The 15568-nt window shown below is 44.0% G+C and overlaps 2 protein-coding genes across 5 annotated transcripts in view; both read left to right on the forward strand.

The window, feature by feature from the left end:
- The window catches only part of arhgap27l (Rho GTPase activating protein 27, like), a 48158-nt gene extending 39112 nt beyond the window's left edge, over nt 1-9046 (forward strand). For all 3 annotated transcript variants that reach the window (XM_050068908.1, XM_050068909.1, XM_050068910.1), the window contains 8 exons: nt 1527-1625; nt 1752-1818; nt 2094-2213; nt 2499-2597; nt 3323-3400; nt 4174-4308; nt 5044-5149; nt 6886-9046. In XM_050068908.1, the coding sequence (XP_049924865.1) occupies nt 1527-1625; nt 1752-1818; nt 2094-2213; nt 2499-2597; nt 3323-3400; nt 4174-4308; nt 5044-5149; nt 6886-7063 (882 nt within the window). In that variant the 3' untranslated portion in view covers nt 7064-9046. The remainder of the gene's footprint in view (nt 1-1526; nt 1626-1751; nt 1819-2093; nt 2214-2498; nt 2598-3322; nt 3401-4173; nt 4309-5043; nt 5150-6885) is intronic.
- A 4873-nt stretch (nt 9047-13919) lies between these two features.
- The window catches only part of ccdc103 (coiled-coil domain containing 103), a 3460-nt gene continuing 1811 nt past the window's right edge, over nt 13920-15568 (forward strand). Inside the window, exons 1-2 of one of the 2 annotated variants that reach the window (XM_050068928.1) lie at nt 13942-14316; nt 14529-14680. In XM_050068928.1, coding sequence (XP_049924885.1) covers nt 14532-14680 — 149 coding nt within the window. In that variant the 5' untranslated portion in view covers nt 13942-14316; nt 14529-14531. Of the gene's footprint in view, nt 14317-14528; nt 14681-15568 lie in introns of both variants that reach the window. The other variant, XM_050068927.1, reaches the window with a different exon arrangement.

A 15568-nucleotide genomic window follows, 5' to 3' on the forward strand; every position in this document is an offset into this window, starting at 1 on the left:
GCTAACTGCTACCATGGTGGACAACTTTACAGCTCTGTACATTTGGTCCGTCCAAAAAGTCACGGCTCTGGATGTAGATTTCTCCATGTTGTTACCGGCTTCTTCTTCTCTTACACATTTAATGCTATTGGACTTCCGGGTCAAAGCCCGGGGCGGAAACTGTGGAGCATGCTCAGAGCGCCTCGGCCAGTTTGGGTCTGATTGACTGTATACATGCAGGAGTCACATGACCTGGGTGTGTTAAGCGTTTTGGAAAATTCACGGAATCAGTTAAGACTGAATTCGGAAAAATACGGAATTAGTTTAAATTGTTAAAGGTTTCAGAAAAGTCACGGAATTAGGTTAACGTTTTGGAAAAGTCACTGAATTAGTTAAAACTCCTAAAAGTTTCAGAAAAGTCATGCAATTGGTTTAAACTGTTAAAAGTTTCAGAAAAGTCACATAACTAGTTTAAATTCATGTAAGTTTCGGAAAAGTCACGTAACTAGTTAAAAGTTTCAGAATAGTCAAGGAATTAGTTAAAACTCTTAAAAGTTTTGGAAAAGTCACAGAATTAGTTAAACGTTTAGGAAAAGTCACAGAATTAGTTAAAACTCTTAAAAGTTTCGGAAAAGTCACGGAATCAGTTAAAACTCTCAAAAGTTTCGGAAAAGTCACGGAATCAGTTAAAACTCCTTAAAGTTTCAGAAAAGTCACATAACTAGTTTAAATTCTTGTAAGTTTCGGAAAAGTCATGGAATTAGTTAAAAGTTTCAGAATTATCAAGGAATTAGTTAAAACTGTTAAAAGTTTTGGAAAAGTCACGGAATTAGTTAAATGTTTTGGAAAATTCATGGAATCAGTTAAGACTTAAAAGTTTCGCAAAAGTCACAGAATTAGTTTAAATTGTCAAAAGTTTCAGGAAAGTCACAGAATTAGTTTAAATTGTCAAAAGTTTCAGGAAAGTCACAGAATTAGTTTAAATTGTTAAAAGTTTCGGAAAACTCACGGAATTAGTTAAAAGTTTTGGAAAAGTCACAGAATTTATAAAACTCTTAAAAGTTTCGGAAAAGTCATGGAATCAGTTAAAACTCTCAAAAGTTCCGGAAAAGTCACGGAAGCAGTTAAAACTCCTAAAAGTTTCGGAAGAGTCAAGTAATAGTCGCATGATCTGGGTGTGTTAGTCCCACTGTGACAAATTCACTTTAGGACCATTTCACTCACACTAACATGTTTACAGGGATTTATGTAAACCTGTTTTCTCTGTCATCATGGAAACGGACTGAGTGTTTTAGGCGTCAGACACCAGCGACGTTTGTCGGTGCTGGAACGTCAACAACAATCGCAGGAAGATACCTGGCACATGATATGTAGATGTGATTGGCAATGATCGAGTGGCGATATATGATGACTTGGGATGAGAACGTGTTGTTACCACTCTCGTTGGGTGCGTTATTGTGGTTACCGTGGTTACCATGGCTGTGGTTGCTGTGGTAACCTGTAGGTGTGGCGAAGTGTGTGACCATGGTGTTGTTGTTGTTGTGCAGCTGAAGACTCGTCAGGGCTGCGAGTACCTGATGCAGTACGACATTGAGAACATCATCAGTGATTGGCTTAAAGTGATGCAGGACACCATCAGACAGCTGGTAACACACACACACACACACACACACACACACACACACACACACACACACGGATGTGATGACGTCATGATAAAACTAATCTGAGGTTAGCTGCTGCTGCTGTGATAAAGTAGTTTGATCTTTCAGGAACTGGACGAAGACGACGAGGACGACGCTGCTTCAGACAAAGAGGACAAAGACAGGAAAAGGACATGTGAGTCTTGATGATGTCACACTTTCAGAAGCTCCTGGTTCTGATGTCAGGAATCAACTTCCTGTTTCTATTTAAAGTGAAAGAACATGTGAGAGTGAGACAGAGAGAACATGGAGGACAGAGACAGCGTCAGGTTTATTGTCTCTGTTAGCGTGTCTCCCATCAGCAGCTGGATGATGTCATAACACGTTTACATCAGCAGGTAAACATGTTATCTGTATGTGTGCTTCCTGTCACGCTCACACCTCCCACGTTCTTCTTCTTCTGTGCTTCAGCGACCAGGAATTCATCAGGATCAGCTGACTCTGAGCAGAGACGAGTTCGGACCAAACTACGACGTTTCCTCCAGCGCCGGCCGACGCTGCAGAGTGTTAAAGAGAAGGGCTACATCAGAGGTAACCTGACACCTCAGCTGTTTCCATGGTGACCAGACGGTCATCACTCAGGGCCACGTGTAAACCGTGTACAGACAGACAGACAGACAGACACACGGACAGACAGACAGACAGACAGACAGACACACGGACAGACAGACAGACAGACAGACAGACACATGGACACAGACAGACAGACAGACACATGGACACACAGACAGACAGACAGAAAACGTGGCCACCATGTTGTTTGTAGTCTGTACTGAAGTGAGCCCTGTTGATGAACGTCTCCTCTCTGGTGTCCAGACAACGTGTTCGGCTGTCACCTGGACACACTGTGTCACAGAGAGAACGCCACCATCCCAAAGTTTGTAGAGAAGTGTATCAGAGCGGTGGAGAGGAGAGGTAAACACACACACACACACACACACACACACACACATTTAAAGGTGTCAGATCAGTAGGGACTGCATCTTCTCCTGGTCAGAATTCCTTCATTGATCAGAACTGAAAGAAACAGATCAGCTGATTCACACCATGATGAAGACATTAAACATTAATAATCAGTGTTTGTCTGACACTGCTTGTTACTGAGGAGCTGCTGCTGATGAACACATGAATGTCTCTATCTAGAGTCAGTGTTTGGTTTGTCCATTCTGGGCTACTGTAGAAAAACATTGTAATCTCTGTAGACGAGGACCTGCTCCCTATGTAGCTATAAAAAGGGTCACAATCACGGCCTGGAAAAGTCATAGAATTAGTTAAAACTCTTTAAAGTTTCGCAAAAGTCACGGAATTGGTTAAACATTTCAGAAAAGTCAAGGAATCAGTTTAAACTGTTAAAAGTTTCCGAAGTCACAGAATTAGTTAAAAGTTTAAAAAGTTTCGCAAAAGTCACGGAATTGGTTAAAACTCTTAAAAGTTTTGGAAAAGTCACAGAATTAGTTCAAAGTTTCGGAAAAGTCATGGAAAAAGTTTAAACTTAAAAATTTTCAGAGAAGTCACGGACTAAGTTTAAACTGTTAAAAATTTCGGAAAAATCACGTAGTTGGTTTAAACTGTTAAAAGTGCAGTGTGTAACTGTGTGTGTGTGTGTGTGTGTGTGTGTGTGTGTGTGTGTGTGTGTTCAGGTCTGGACGTGGACGGGATCTACAGAGTGAGTGGAAACCTGGCTGTGATCCAGAAACTACGACACAAAGCTGATCATGGTAACTGTCTGTCTGTCTGTCTGTCTGTCTGTCTGTCTGTGTCTGTCTGTCTGTCTGTCTGTCTGTCTGTGTCTGTCTGTCTGTCTGTTTGTTCTGCAGCAGCTGGTTTCTTTCTAACTGAAGCTCTGTGTCCCCTCTTCTCACTGTGTCCCCTCTTCTCACTGTGTCCCCTCTTCTCTCTGTGTCCCCTCTTCTCACTGTGTCCCCTCGTCTCACTGTGTCCCCTCTTCTCACTGTGTCCCCTCTTCTCACTGTGTCCCCTCTTGTCACTGTGTCCCCTCTTCTCACTGTGTCCCCTCTTGTCACTGTGTTCCCTCTTCTCACTGTGTCCCCTCTTCTCACTGTGTTCCCTCTTCTCACTGTGTCCCCTCTTCTCACTGTGTCCCCTCTTGTCTCTGTGTCCCCTCTTCTCACTGTGTCCCCTCTTGTCACTGTGTTCCCTCTTCTCACTGTGTCCCCTCTTGTCTCTGTGTCCCCTCTTGTCACTGTGTTCCCTCTTCTCACTGTGTCCCCTCTTGTCACTGTGTTCCCTCTTCTCATTGTGTCCCCTCTTCTCACTGTGTCCCCTCTTGTCACTGTGTTCCCTCTTCTCACTGTGTCCCCTCTTGTCACTGTGTCCCCTCTTCTCACTGTGTCCCCTCTTCTCACTGTGTTCCCTCTTGTCACTGTGTTCCCTCTTCTCACTGTGTCCCCTCTTGTCACTGTGTTCCCTCTTCTCACTGTGTCCCCTCTTGTCACTGTGTCCCCTCTTGTCTCTGTGGTCGTCCCTGCAGAGGAGCAGTTGGACCTGGAGGACGGACAGTGGGAGGAGATCCACGTGATCACCGGAGCACTGAAGCTTTTCCTGCGGGAGCTTCCAGAGCCGCTGTTTCCCTTCAGCTGCTTCGACAAGTTCATCGCCGCCATCCGTCAGTCTGACATCACATCCTGTTCACATGACACCAACACTGGCATCACATCCTGTTCACATGACACCAACACTGACATCACATCCTGATGTGACATCACACTGCTGAATTTGTGCCTTTCGCGTCTAATCACGTCTTCATTTTGACTTTACCTCAAATTCACTCGCACCAGTTGTTTTATTCACGCCCAGTGTGACCTCAACATAACAATGACATCACATGTCAGTAACATCATGTAGCGTCCCTGTTATATGGCGGCTGATCTCGTCCTGTGCTCGGAGGGGAAAGAGCTCCTGGACCTCATCGTTTGAGTTAGCTGCTAACTGCTATCAGCTACTTGCAGTGGGTCGCACACATTAGCCGTCCCGTCCATTTTCTACAGACGCTGATTCAGTGCTGTTTTCAGGCTCATTGAGGTTGAACAATAAACCAATCAGCTGTTAGATCAGCTGAGAGCCGGGCATTTCCCATCATGCTCTGCAGTGTCAGGCTCAAAGTGAGGATGAAGTGTGACACAGATGTAACCGTTACAAACTGTGCGGCGGTCGATTCTGTGCAGGCCTGACGCATCGATAACAAGCCTTTAACCTCAGCTGCTTGAAGACGAGACCTCTCCGTCCTCCATGATCATACCTTCCATACATGACGGCGAAGCGTGATAACGGCGTGATGCTTGGTCTTGAACAGGAAGTGTCAGAGTGTTTGAAGCATCTCTGTGTGTTTGTTTCTGTGCAGAAGTTCCAGACTACAGCCTGAGAGTCTCCTACATGAAGGACCTGGTTCGTTCTCTGCCTCTGCCGAACCACGACACCATGGAGCTGCTGTTCAGACACCTGCGCAGGTGAGTTCACCCCGAGGCTTCGTACAGCCTGAAGTCTGTTCACTGTTTGATCCGGTAGAATCCAGAGGGGAGGACTGACCTGCAGAGACTCACAGCTCAGAGCGTGTTGAACCTGAGAGGATCAGATCAGGAAATATCTGACGTTAGCTTAACAAGGTTTCTTCTGTTGTTCCTGATGAGGTGTGTGACTGCAGAGGATAAACGAGGGGTTAACTATTAACCTCCGACAGCTGACAGGAAGTGGAAAACTCAAATCAGTTTCTGGTTTGTTAATGATGCAGTACGAGCGATGGGAAGGGAAACCGGTTTTAGATTCCGCAGGAACACGTGGACAAAGATTCTTGTGTTGCTTCCCTGAAGTAAAAGCTGTTCTTCTGTCTTCATATTGATGAGTGTCTTCATTTACTCACAACATCGGACCAATGAGTCGGACTGTGGTGCAAAAATTAAGGTGTCATGTGCCGTCACGTAGTGCATCTGAAAACAGCTTCTGCAGTGATGCGGACGCTGCGCCGGTTTGTCGTGGTGAAGAGGGAGCTGAGCCAGAAAGCAAAGCTTTCAATTTACTGGTCCATCTCCGTCCCAACCCTCACCTATGGTCATGAGCTCTGGGTAGTGACTGAAACAGTGAGGTCACAGATACAAACGTCTGAAATGAGTTTCCTCTGTAGGGTGTCTGGGCTCAGCCTTAGAGATAGGGGGAGGAGTCAGACATCTGGAGGGAGCTCGGAGTAGAGCCGCTGCTCCTTCACATCGAAAGGGATCAGTTGAGGTGGCTCGGGCATCTGATCAGGATCCTCCTGGGCACCCCCCGCTGGAGGTGTTCCGGGCATGTCCCACTGGTAGGAGGCCCCGGGGCAGACCCAGAACACACTGGAGGGACTATATATCTCGTCTGGCCTGGGAACGCCTTGGGGTCCTCCAGGAGGAACTGGAAAGTGTTGCTGGGGAGAGGGACGTCTGGGGTGCTTTGCTTGGCTGCTGCCCCCGTGACCCGGCCCCGGATAAGCGGATGAAAATGGATGTTTACCGTAAACATGAGTAGGGTTGTGTACAAAGCCTCCTGAGACGCTGCGTCCTCACATGAGGACATCACATTTTGGGTTTGCTGCACCTTAAACTTCATTCTACTTAACTCAGACCTGTTGTCCTCGTCCGTGGACACTTTTATGTGCCATCTAGTGGCCGTAAGACAACAACACACTAATCCATGTAAAAACAAGATGGCAGCCATCTCTGCAGAGTCAGTCTGCAGCCAACACAAGAGTGGACAAAACCTGATCAAATGATTGAAACTTTATTTATGATTAATAATGTTTGTAGTTTGGTACGACAACACATTTGACCAGTCACGTCTCCAGAGACTTCCTGTGTTTCTCAAACTGGTCTTACTGGTGACGGTGAAGACATGATGGCACCTGATAAACTCAGACATCAGTCTGTCAGACTCAGGACAGGTTGTCTTTGTGAAACCAGCCTGGAGACGTTTTAGTCACACCAGGACTAAACGGACACATCTGTCCTCAGTCCACAACAACAGACAGGATGTGATGTCACAGTCTGGTCGTTACACCCGGAAGCTTCAGGTGACAGTGATCAGTTCACATGATGAAGAACAAAAGAACGTGTAGTTTGTTGTCCAGTTTTGTGAGGACGTACTAGTTGTTTAAGAGTTGACCATTGCCCTGTGAGTTGCTCACACTGAAACAGGAACCGCTCTCTCTGTCTCTCTGCAGGGTGATCGAGAACAAGGACGCCAACAGGATGTCAGTTCAGAGCGTCGCCATCGTCTTCGGCCCCACGTTGCTCCGCCCACAGACCGAGTCAGCCAATATGACGATCCACATGGTGTTCCAGAGCCAGATAGTGGAGCTCATGCTCAACGAGTTCCAGACTATCTTCTCCCAGAGCTAGGAGGAACTTCCTGTGGAACCTTCAGAACCCTCTGAGAACCTCATGGAGTTCTCCCAAACATCACCACACTCGCCACACATCTTCCACTGTGTCAGAGAACCTTCTAGAACCGACCATCACCTCCTCTCAGACCAAAGTTCACTGAGGACTGAACCTGGAACCTGCCCCCCATTACCACTGTGCCTCCAATGAGCCACGTAGAACCAGAGTGGGACCACCTAGAACGATGGAATGGTTTGACAGCAGCTTTTCTCTCTTTTTTTTTCAACAAACCAAATAGAACATATTTCCTTGGCTTATTAAAACCCAAAGACCTTTTTGAGCAAGAACTCTTCACACAAAATCAAGATCCCTCTAGAACCTTTAAAGATCTTTGGAACCAAACAGCTTCAATGTCTGAATCAAAGAACTTCAACAGACACTCAAGTTCCACAGACACTGTGCACGAAATGATCCTCGTAGAACCAGAGTGGAACCACCTAAAAACCTGAACTGGTTTAGAAACCTTAAACGTGGGTCATGTTTCAACAGAAGATATGGACAAAACACTTTTATGGCAACTTCAAACCCCAAATTTACCACTTTGATTAATAATACTTTTTTAAATGCATGGTCATCAAAGTTCCTGGGAACTAAACCTGGAACCTTCATTAAACACTGGGCTCTGAAGAATCCAGGAAGAACCAGAGTGGAACTATGTAGAACTCAGTCTGAAAACTTCACTACTTCATCAAGGAAACCGACCAAACAGAGACACGAAAAAAACAAATTTATCCCTTTGTGGAAAAATGTTCCAACAAGTTCATCTGGAACCTTTAAAGAACTCTTAAAGAACTCTGGAACCAAACATCCTCTCCTCCTTTCTACAATCTGTGGACATATAAATTAATGGAGTGTGTAACATGGAACCTGTTGAGTATATAATTCTCTCATCAGCAGACCACCAAACCATGTTATACTCTGAGTGGATCCACCTAGAACCCTGGACCGGTTCTGAAACCTTAACCACATCCTCACTTTGCTTTCAAGACAACAGACCAAACCAAACACACCAACTCTGCACCTGAATAAAACCCCAAACCCAACGTCACACCGAGAGTGAGAACTATTCACACAGGTCTCAGGTCATTTTGGAACCTTGTAGAACTCTGGAACCAAACATCCTTTTTTTCTTTGTTTTTCACTAATTCTTGTGGACGTTAAAGTTCACAGGATTAAACCTGCAGTCTGTTGGCTGAACGGCACGTCTGTCTCACCACCAAACCGCAGAGCCTTAAACGACCCCGGTGGAACCACCTAGAACCCTGGACTGGTTCTAAGAGGAGAGAGTTCTTGTGTCTGAAGACAAACTGGAGTAGGGCAACCGATCTTCAGACCAACTTAAACACATAAAATATCTTTGAACCTTCAGAGACTCCAGCTGACGGCCAATCAGCTTGTCCGTTCTGCTCCTGCTGAGAGGAAATAAGTCTCCACAGCAGCAGACGGCGGTCGTCTGTATTCATCAACAGGAAGAGCATCTTGATGCTAGTTAGCCAGTTAGCACATGAACAACACAATCAGAGCATATTTACCATGCGCCAGTGAACAATAACACAAACCATCAGGAAACGTTTCTGCTGAAGAGAAAAATAATCTGACCTCATGGAACAAGTTGGTTTTGGACTTTAGCTCCTCCTTTACTCACTGACGCTCCTCTGCTCCTCACCTGAGCTCAGCCGACAGTCAGAGGGAGGTCATTCACTGATGGGCTCTGATGTTGATTCAACATGCTGAATCAGCCCCCCAAAAAAGAGTCAGTGGGGACTGATGAGGGACACACCACAAAGACTGAGTGAGACACTCACCATCGGCCGCCTGTTGACTTAAAACTGCCCACCTAAACATGAGACTGTTCCCATTCAGACGTGACACCTCAACAGAAGAATGAGGGAACATGGGATCTTTTTACGGTTCCCAAACAAATTAAAAATGTAAAGTCCAGTTGGGTTCTCCTGTTTGTTTGTTGTTGTTGTTTTTGTTTGGTGTAGCTACACATTTAGACAAATAAAGGCCTGTCTCTATTAGAGGCCTGCGGCTGTATTCACAAACAGAGAGCTCCTAACTTAGACTAAAAACTTGAAGTAAGGAGTCTGACCTCAGGAGCGATTTAGGAAAGTTCTCAGAGCAACTCTCAACGTGTGCTCGACCCTGTTGGTAGGTGTGGTGCTTTCTTTTAACAGATGTGATTGGTTGTCACAGACACACCCCTTTGTGGGTCACAATTTTAAGAACTTTCTTAGAATTTCATCACGAGGAGCGACTCTTAGCACGAGGACGCTTTGTGAATACGGCCCCAGGTCTGTTACTATCAGTTCATTTTTATTGGAGCTCTTCAGATGTATAAAGCAGGTCGTTGTGTACCTCAGATTCTGTGTCTGTTCCTGGATCACCCCTCAGTCTGTAAGGGTCCTCACAGCAAAAGAACCAAAAGGGTTTTTACGGTATAACAATGAATCCAAGTTGTGAGGATTGTTTGAACAGGATAAAGTGGAGTTGTGTCAGTGTGTCACGTGCTGTAACTCTCTCTGATGCTCCGTCTGTCAGAGTCAGATCAGATCAATGATTCATAACTGATTTATGATCTGAAGACTCATGTTTATACAGTAATATTCAGACTGGTTTAAATCAACAGTCTGATTGTATTTCTTGATCTTTGCTGAGCAACAGTTTGTGTGAGAGGAATTAAAGGCCTGTCTCAAATACAGTTCAGTAATTTAAGCAAATAATAGCCTGGGCTTCTAATAGAAGTTTTACGGTAGATGATGAATATGTGAGAACTGTCTGACCGAGGGCATTAAAATCAGTCTGAGGTTCAAAGATCAACAACAAGGTCCAGGCTTAATGCTGATTGTCTCGAGTAGTACCTGCTCACTGTGTTATATTCAGGCAGCCAATGGCGTCTTTATTGCTGCTGAACTCTGCTGCTGTTCAGGCATCAGTGTCCGATCGTTAGATCAGATTTAGCTTCTACATGTAGACGGTCACTGGATCCTCCACAGTCACACATTAGTTTACGTGTTCATGTGTTCACAGAGTCTCAGTGTGTAAATAAGAGCTGATGTGTTCCCAGTATCCACCAGTGCAACAACCATCAGTCTGTGTTGCATTCACTGACACTGGAGAACACAGATTTGCACAGAAAAGTCCTTTCCTATGTGTTGATACCAAGTATATGTCTTACCTAAGCTTAAAAAGAACAAGACCTTAAGCACTGGATCAAAATTAGTCACATACAGGATGAAGTGTTTTAGACTGTCGACAACTCAAATACAAAATCATAATCTTTGTGCTAAGCTAGGCTAAACACATCCTCGATCTAGTCATTAAAGACAGAGAACAAAGACAGAGGGTTTATTAAAGTGTTTTTCTAAATTTAAATAAGTTTTAACAGGAAGTTTGGAGGACCCAGGATGTTTCCCTGAGGGACTTCAAAGTTATTAAAGACAGAAAAAGAGGATTTACAGAAATGTTAGTGTCTTTTTAAGGGATGAAATTTACAGGAACATTTTTACTGCTGTTTGTCAGATGAATTATAGAAATGTTAATCTGTACAATGCTGTATGTTTTTATAGTATTGAGTTTATATGTATTACAGATATAGAACAAAGTTAACTTGGAAGATTAGCAGATTAAAGTCTGTACATAAGAGGGTATTTTACTGAGCTTTAATAAAAATAAAACTGATCTTTATGTCAGTGTTCTCGAGTGTTTCATCTCCTGACAGTAACTCTCATATAAAATCCTCCTCTGAACTTCTGACTTACATCACACCTGATACAAGAAACTGAAAACTGTGACTTTTATAAATCCAATTTATTTATAGATGCTTTTACAACAATATTAAAACCAGAAGTCCGAAATATAAAAAATAAAATGCCCCATGCCCAAATATTGGAATGTTTTCAGCCCATTATCAGTTGTCATCAGAGATCTGAGGTAGTTTGGTCCGACTCTACCTCCTCTTTTTTGTATGTCATGAGGCGGCGACCTCTAGTGGCTGCAGTGATTAGGACGGGCGTAAAGCAGGAAGTCAGGTGGCGTAGCATAAAGAGTTATAATGTCCACATCATGAAGAGGTCAAAAGCACAGGTCACTGCAAATTTGCTAAGAGACAGACGGAGACAGAAGATCAGACAGTGTTTTCAGATATTCTGGGATGGATTTTCAAAGAGTCTCATGGTGCTGAAATCTTACCGTGGTCCAACTGCATGGGACCTGCGGAGAGAGAGAAGTTTCAGATCAGACGAGTCATTCATCAAATGAGTGCACGCTCATTTCTACAAACAGCGTCCCGTCTGTCGGCTTCAAACCAAAGCTCCAGGTGAGAGCACAGGTGAACTGCTTCCTGAAGCACAGACGCAGAAACTGACTCTACTAACGACCGTCCAACAGTCACTGTGTCTGACATGGTTTCATGAATATCTCATCTGTGAGCGTCTGTAAATCAGTCACAGAGGTTAAACCATCAGTGATGTGCTGCAGAACATTCACACAGACTGAAGATACGACACACCGACAGGTGATGAACAAGTGAGTCACTTCACCTGAAATCAAACTGGACACTTCAGTGCAGTTCATACGTGTGTTTAATGCACCTGTGTTAGTTTAACAACCTTTAATGAACTAACAGAATGTTGCACATTATGAAGTGATGATGGGGCGCGGATAAAATCAATGCAACATAGTATCAGGATATTTTGTGTGGTAATATTGTACCGATACACGGACGTCAAGTATCTTTGCTTTTTACATTTTTATAGATTGTTAATATGGCTAATACAAATTAAACCAATTAGAAAAATAAAATCTGTTGTTTTTTTCAGTCCACAAGATTTATGTTGCTGCAATTTAATTTATTTTTTTTTAAAACTCAATCTTATTCAATAAAACACGTTGAAAAAGTTTCCTCTGAGGGAAAATGTACATTGAAAAAAGGTAATAAATCACAATATATTGCGACATACGTTATCGTGATTCTGAGCATATGGTAACATGTTTAAAATCACAATAACATATCATGGCTAATGTACTGTGATAATATTGTATCATGATGATATCATGGTAACATCGTATTGTGACAACAATAAATTCATTCAGTCTGAATGTTGTTTCATCAAATATGACCTGAGTTATTCTTTTATAGAGGAGGAGTCATGTGACCATCTCATCAGGTGACAACATGACCTACCTGCTTTTGTGGCCTGATTTAAATTTTCCACCAGGTCGTTCCTCCTGATCTCCTTTAACGCCGCCTGGGTCACCACCACTGCCTGGTCCTGGTAGTGTTGGACCATCAGTTCCACCATCTTGGGTCTGTCGGCGTTGGCGAGCTCAGAGGAGGGGATCACCGGAAAACCTCCGTGAGCCTGGACGCACTCCCTCACGTGAAACTTAAACTCTTTGAACTGATCATCCAGCAGGTCCTTCAGCTCTTTGAGCAGAATCTGATACACCGTGGTCATCGCCACTTCCTGTTTTACCTGTGTTTAAAACACCTGCACACACACACACACACACAGACACACACACACAGACACACACACACACACACACACACAGTAGTAAGGTGATGATGTCACACAGGAAACACGCCCCTGGAGCTGCAGTTACAGACACAGCGCTCACACTGATCTGGAGTCAGAGCTGTAACCTGATCCACACAAAGGTGTCGCACTCTGTGACATCATCAGGGAGTGTTCACGTACCAGTCAGAGGAGAGAATGGACACCAAATGAGAGGAGCCTCCGTCTGTCCACAGGTCAAAGGTCAGGCTGTGAAAACATTCACATGTAAATTCAGCTCAACAGGAAGACAAAGAGCAGCGGGGTCCAGAGTCGACTGATTATAAACAACCTGAGGTACAGGCGGTGACACGTGGCCCGCCCTGTTAGTGTCGCCACATGTTCTCGCCACATTCTGTCTGACAGGACGAGACATGCTGCAGATGCAAGAGCTATTTCACGTCTCTAAAAACCAAACTCCCAGCAGTTTGTCTGGTCTGTAATACGCCGTGTGATGCAGGAAGCAGCTCAGTCTGACACAGGAAACTCTTTCACGATCCTGATCCTGATCCTGATCCTGATGCTGATGCTGAGGATCAGCATCAGCATCAGGATCGGGACTATAACAGTCTGACAGAAAACCTTTTGTGTAGAAACTTGGTTTAAAACTTTCTCTGACTCACCTCTGACTCGTCTTCACAGCGTCGGCGTCTGAATCTGATCTACAGTCAGTTTCACTTCCTGAACCTTATCACCACCAGGCTCTGCCCCCTCCCAGCCATCAGCAGGAAATACCTGCTGTGTTACCAGAAGTTACATAAGCTCGGAGGAAATATGTGTGTGTGTGTGTGTGTGTGTGTGTGTGTGTGTGTGTGTGTGTGTGTGTGTGTGCTTTCCTGTTTCAGTCAGTCTATAATACTAGTAATAATGATGATGATGATGATGATGATACAGTAATAATGTGTTTTTATTGTTGACCTGAACAATAAAGGTGTATCTTATCTTAACACATCGTGTGTGACGTACGCTTCCGTCAGAACAAAACAAAACAACAACATGACCTGATGTTAAAACTGTGACGTTTATGTCTCATTTTAAATCTGGTACAAAATAAAGAGTTTGTACGACAAGAGTGAAAAACGGAGACTTTTTTCATTTCAAACACCTATGAAGTCATTTAAGGTGCAGCGTCAAGGCTCCTCCTCCAAACATGAACCATGAACTTAACTACAGATCACCTGTAAAACATTTTAATAAATCAATGAGACTGAGAACAAACTGATCTATGGGTCTGATCATTTTTTAATGAACTGACATCATATCAGACCGGAAGTGTGTCTGTGTGTGACTTCCTGTCCGGACTGAAGGCTGCTGGGAACAGCTTGCTGTCGCCATAGACATACTACAGTCTGTGTTTGTCACCGCCTGGTCTCGTCTGCTGTCCAGGCTCAGTTCAACTTAAACGAGCCTGATATCGATCCTGGATCAGAGCAGTGACGTCATGGATCCACACAAACCATTTCAAAACAAAGGCAGCACCATTTTACCCGCTGCTCAGTCCTCTGTTCCCGCGGTGACCACACTGCACTGCGCAGGCGCCGACCGCCAGCCCGTCGTCATGGAGACGATTTGTTGCATGAGACCAACAAGGATCCTAAAAACACCTGAACACACAGAGAGCAGAAGCACAAGGAGTCAAAGCTGCTGCAGGTAAAATGTTGGATCTGAATCTCATCCTCACCTGTCTGTTAGCTACTGTTAGCCTGGGAGCTAACCGTTAGTTCTGTGGGGTTAGCCTGGGAGCTAAAGGTTAGTTCTGTGAGGTTAGCCTGGGAGCTAAAGGTTAGTTCTGTGAGGTTAGCCTGGGAGCTAACGGTAAATAACAGCCTGGGAGCTAATTGTCTGTACTTTGACATCATCAGGTGATGCCGAAGTCGGAGCGTGATGTCATCGACTTCTCTGCGCTAGAGAGAGAGTTGCAGATGGCAGTTGAGTCTGAGCGAAGATATCAGCGAGAGAACGAAGCGAAACTGAGAGCTGTCAGTCAGAGAGTCGCCTCCTACAGCCAGTTCAGGTACCTCCAGGACCTCCAGGCCTCCAGGCCTCCAGGGCCTTCTACATTACAGGGTCCTGGAAAGACTACACTGAGATCACAGGGTCCTTGAAACACTCCTGGACTGTTTTAAACAAGTGGTCTTATCAGAGTTTACAGGGTCAGCTCCTTGAAAGAGTTCCAGGATGTTTCACAAGGTTCCTGAGTTTCTTCAAAAACACTTGAAGGGTCCTTGAAGGTTCCAGGGTGCTTTATGCCTGGTACACACTACACAGTATCAGCCCAACACAGCCGGCTCTTGAACAATGAGTGTCGTACACAATAATCCATCGTCCTATTGGTCACAGCCGTCACTGTGACCAATAGGAACACAGAGCGATCTGTTGCCGTGGAAACTGTAGGACAATAACAGCCCTTTACTTATTATTCTCTGTGTTTTTATATTTTTTACATTTTATCTGCTCCCCTTTCACTTGATAAAGTTAATGCATCGCACCGTCATTTGAAACTCAACACTTCCTGTTCTGTTTCTAATTAAAAGCCCATTATAACTTCGGTGGAGTGAATCCCTTCATTTTCTGAAAAGGCTTTTATTGTGAAACATTTGCAGGAACTTCCTGTGGAGGATTCAGTGACTGTCATAGTTTGTATGTGGTACTTCAAATATAGCTCCGCCCACCTGGTGACACTTGTTATGTCACTACAGCAACAGTTCAGCTGGAACATGAACAGACACAGTGACTGAGGTAATAATAACAATAATAATAATAATAAAAATAATAATAATGATAATAATAATAATAATAATAAAAATAATAATAATAATAATAATAATAATAATAAAAATAATAATAATGATAATAATAATAATAATAAAAATAATAATAATAATAATAATAATAATAATAA

Source organism: Epinephelus moara, chromosome 18 (genome assembly GCF_006386435.1).
Source record: "Epinephelus moara isolate mb chromosome 18, YSFRI_EMoa_1.0, whole genome shotgun sequence".
Lineage (NCBI taxonomy): Eukaryota > Metazoa > Chordata > Actinopteri > Perciformes > Serranidae > Epinephelus > Epinephelus moara.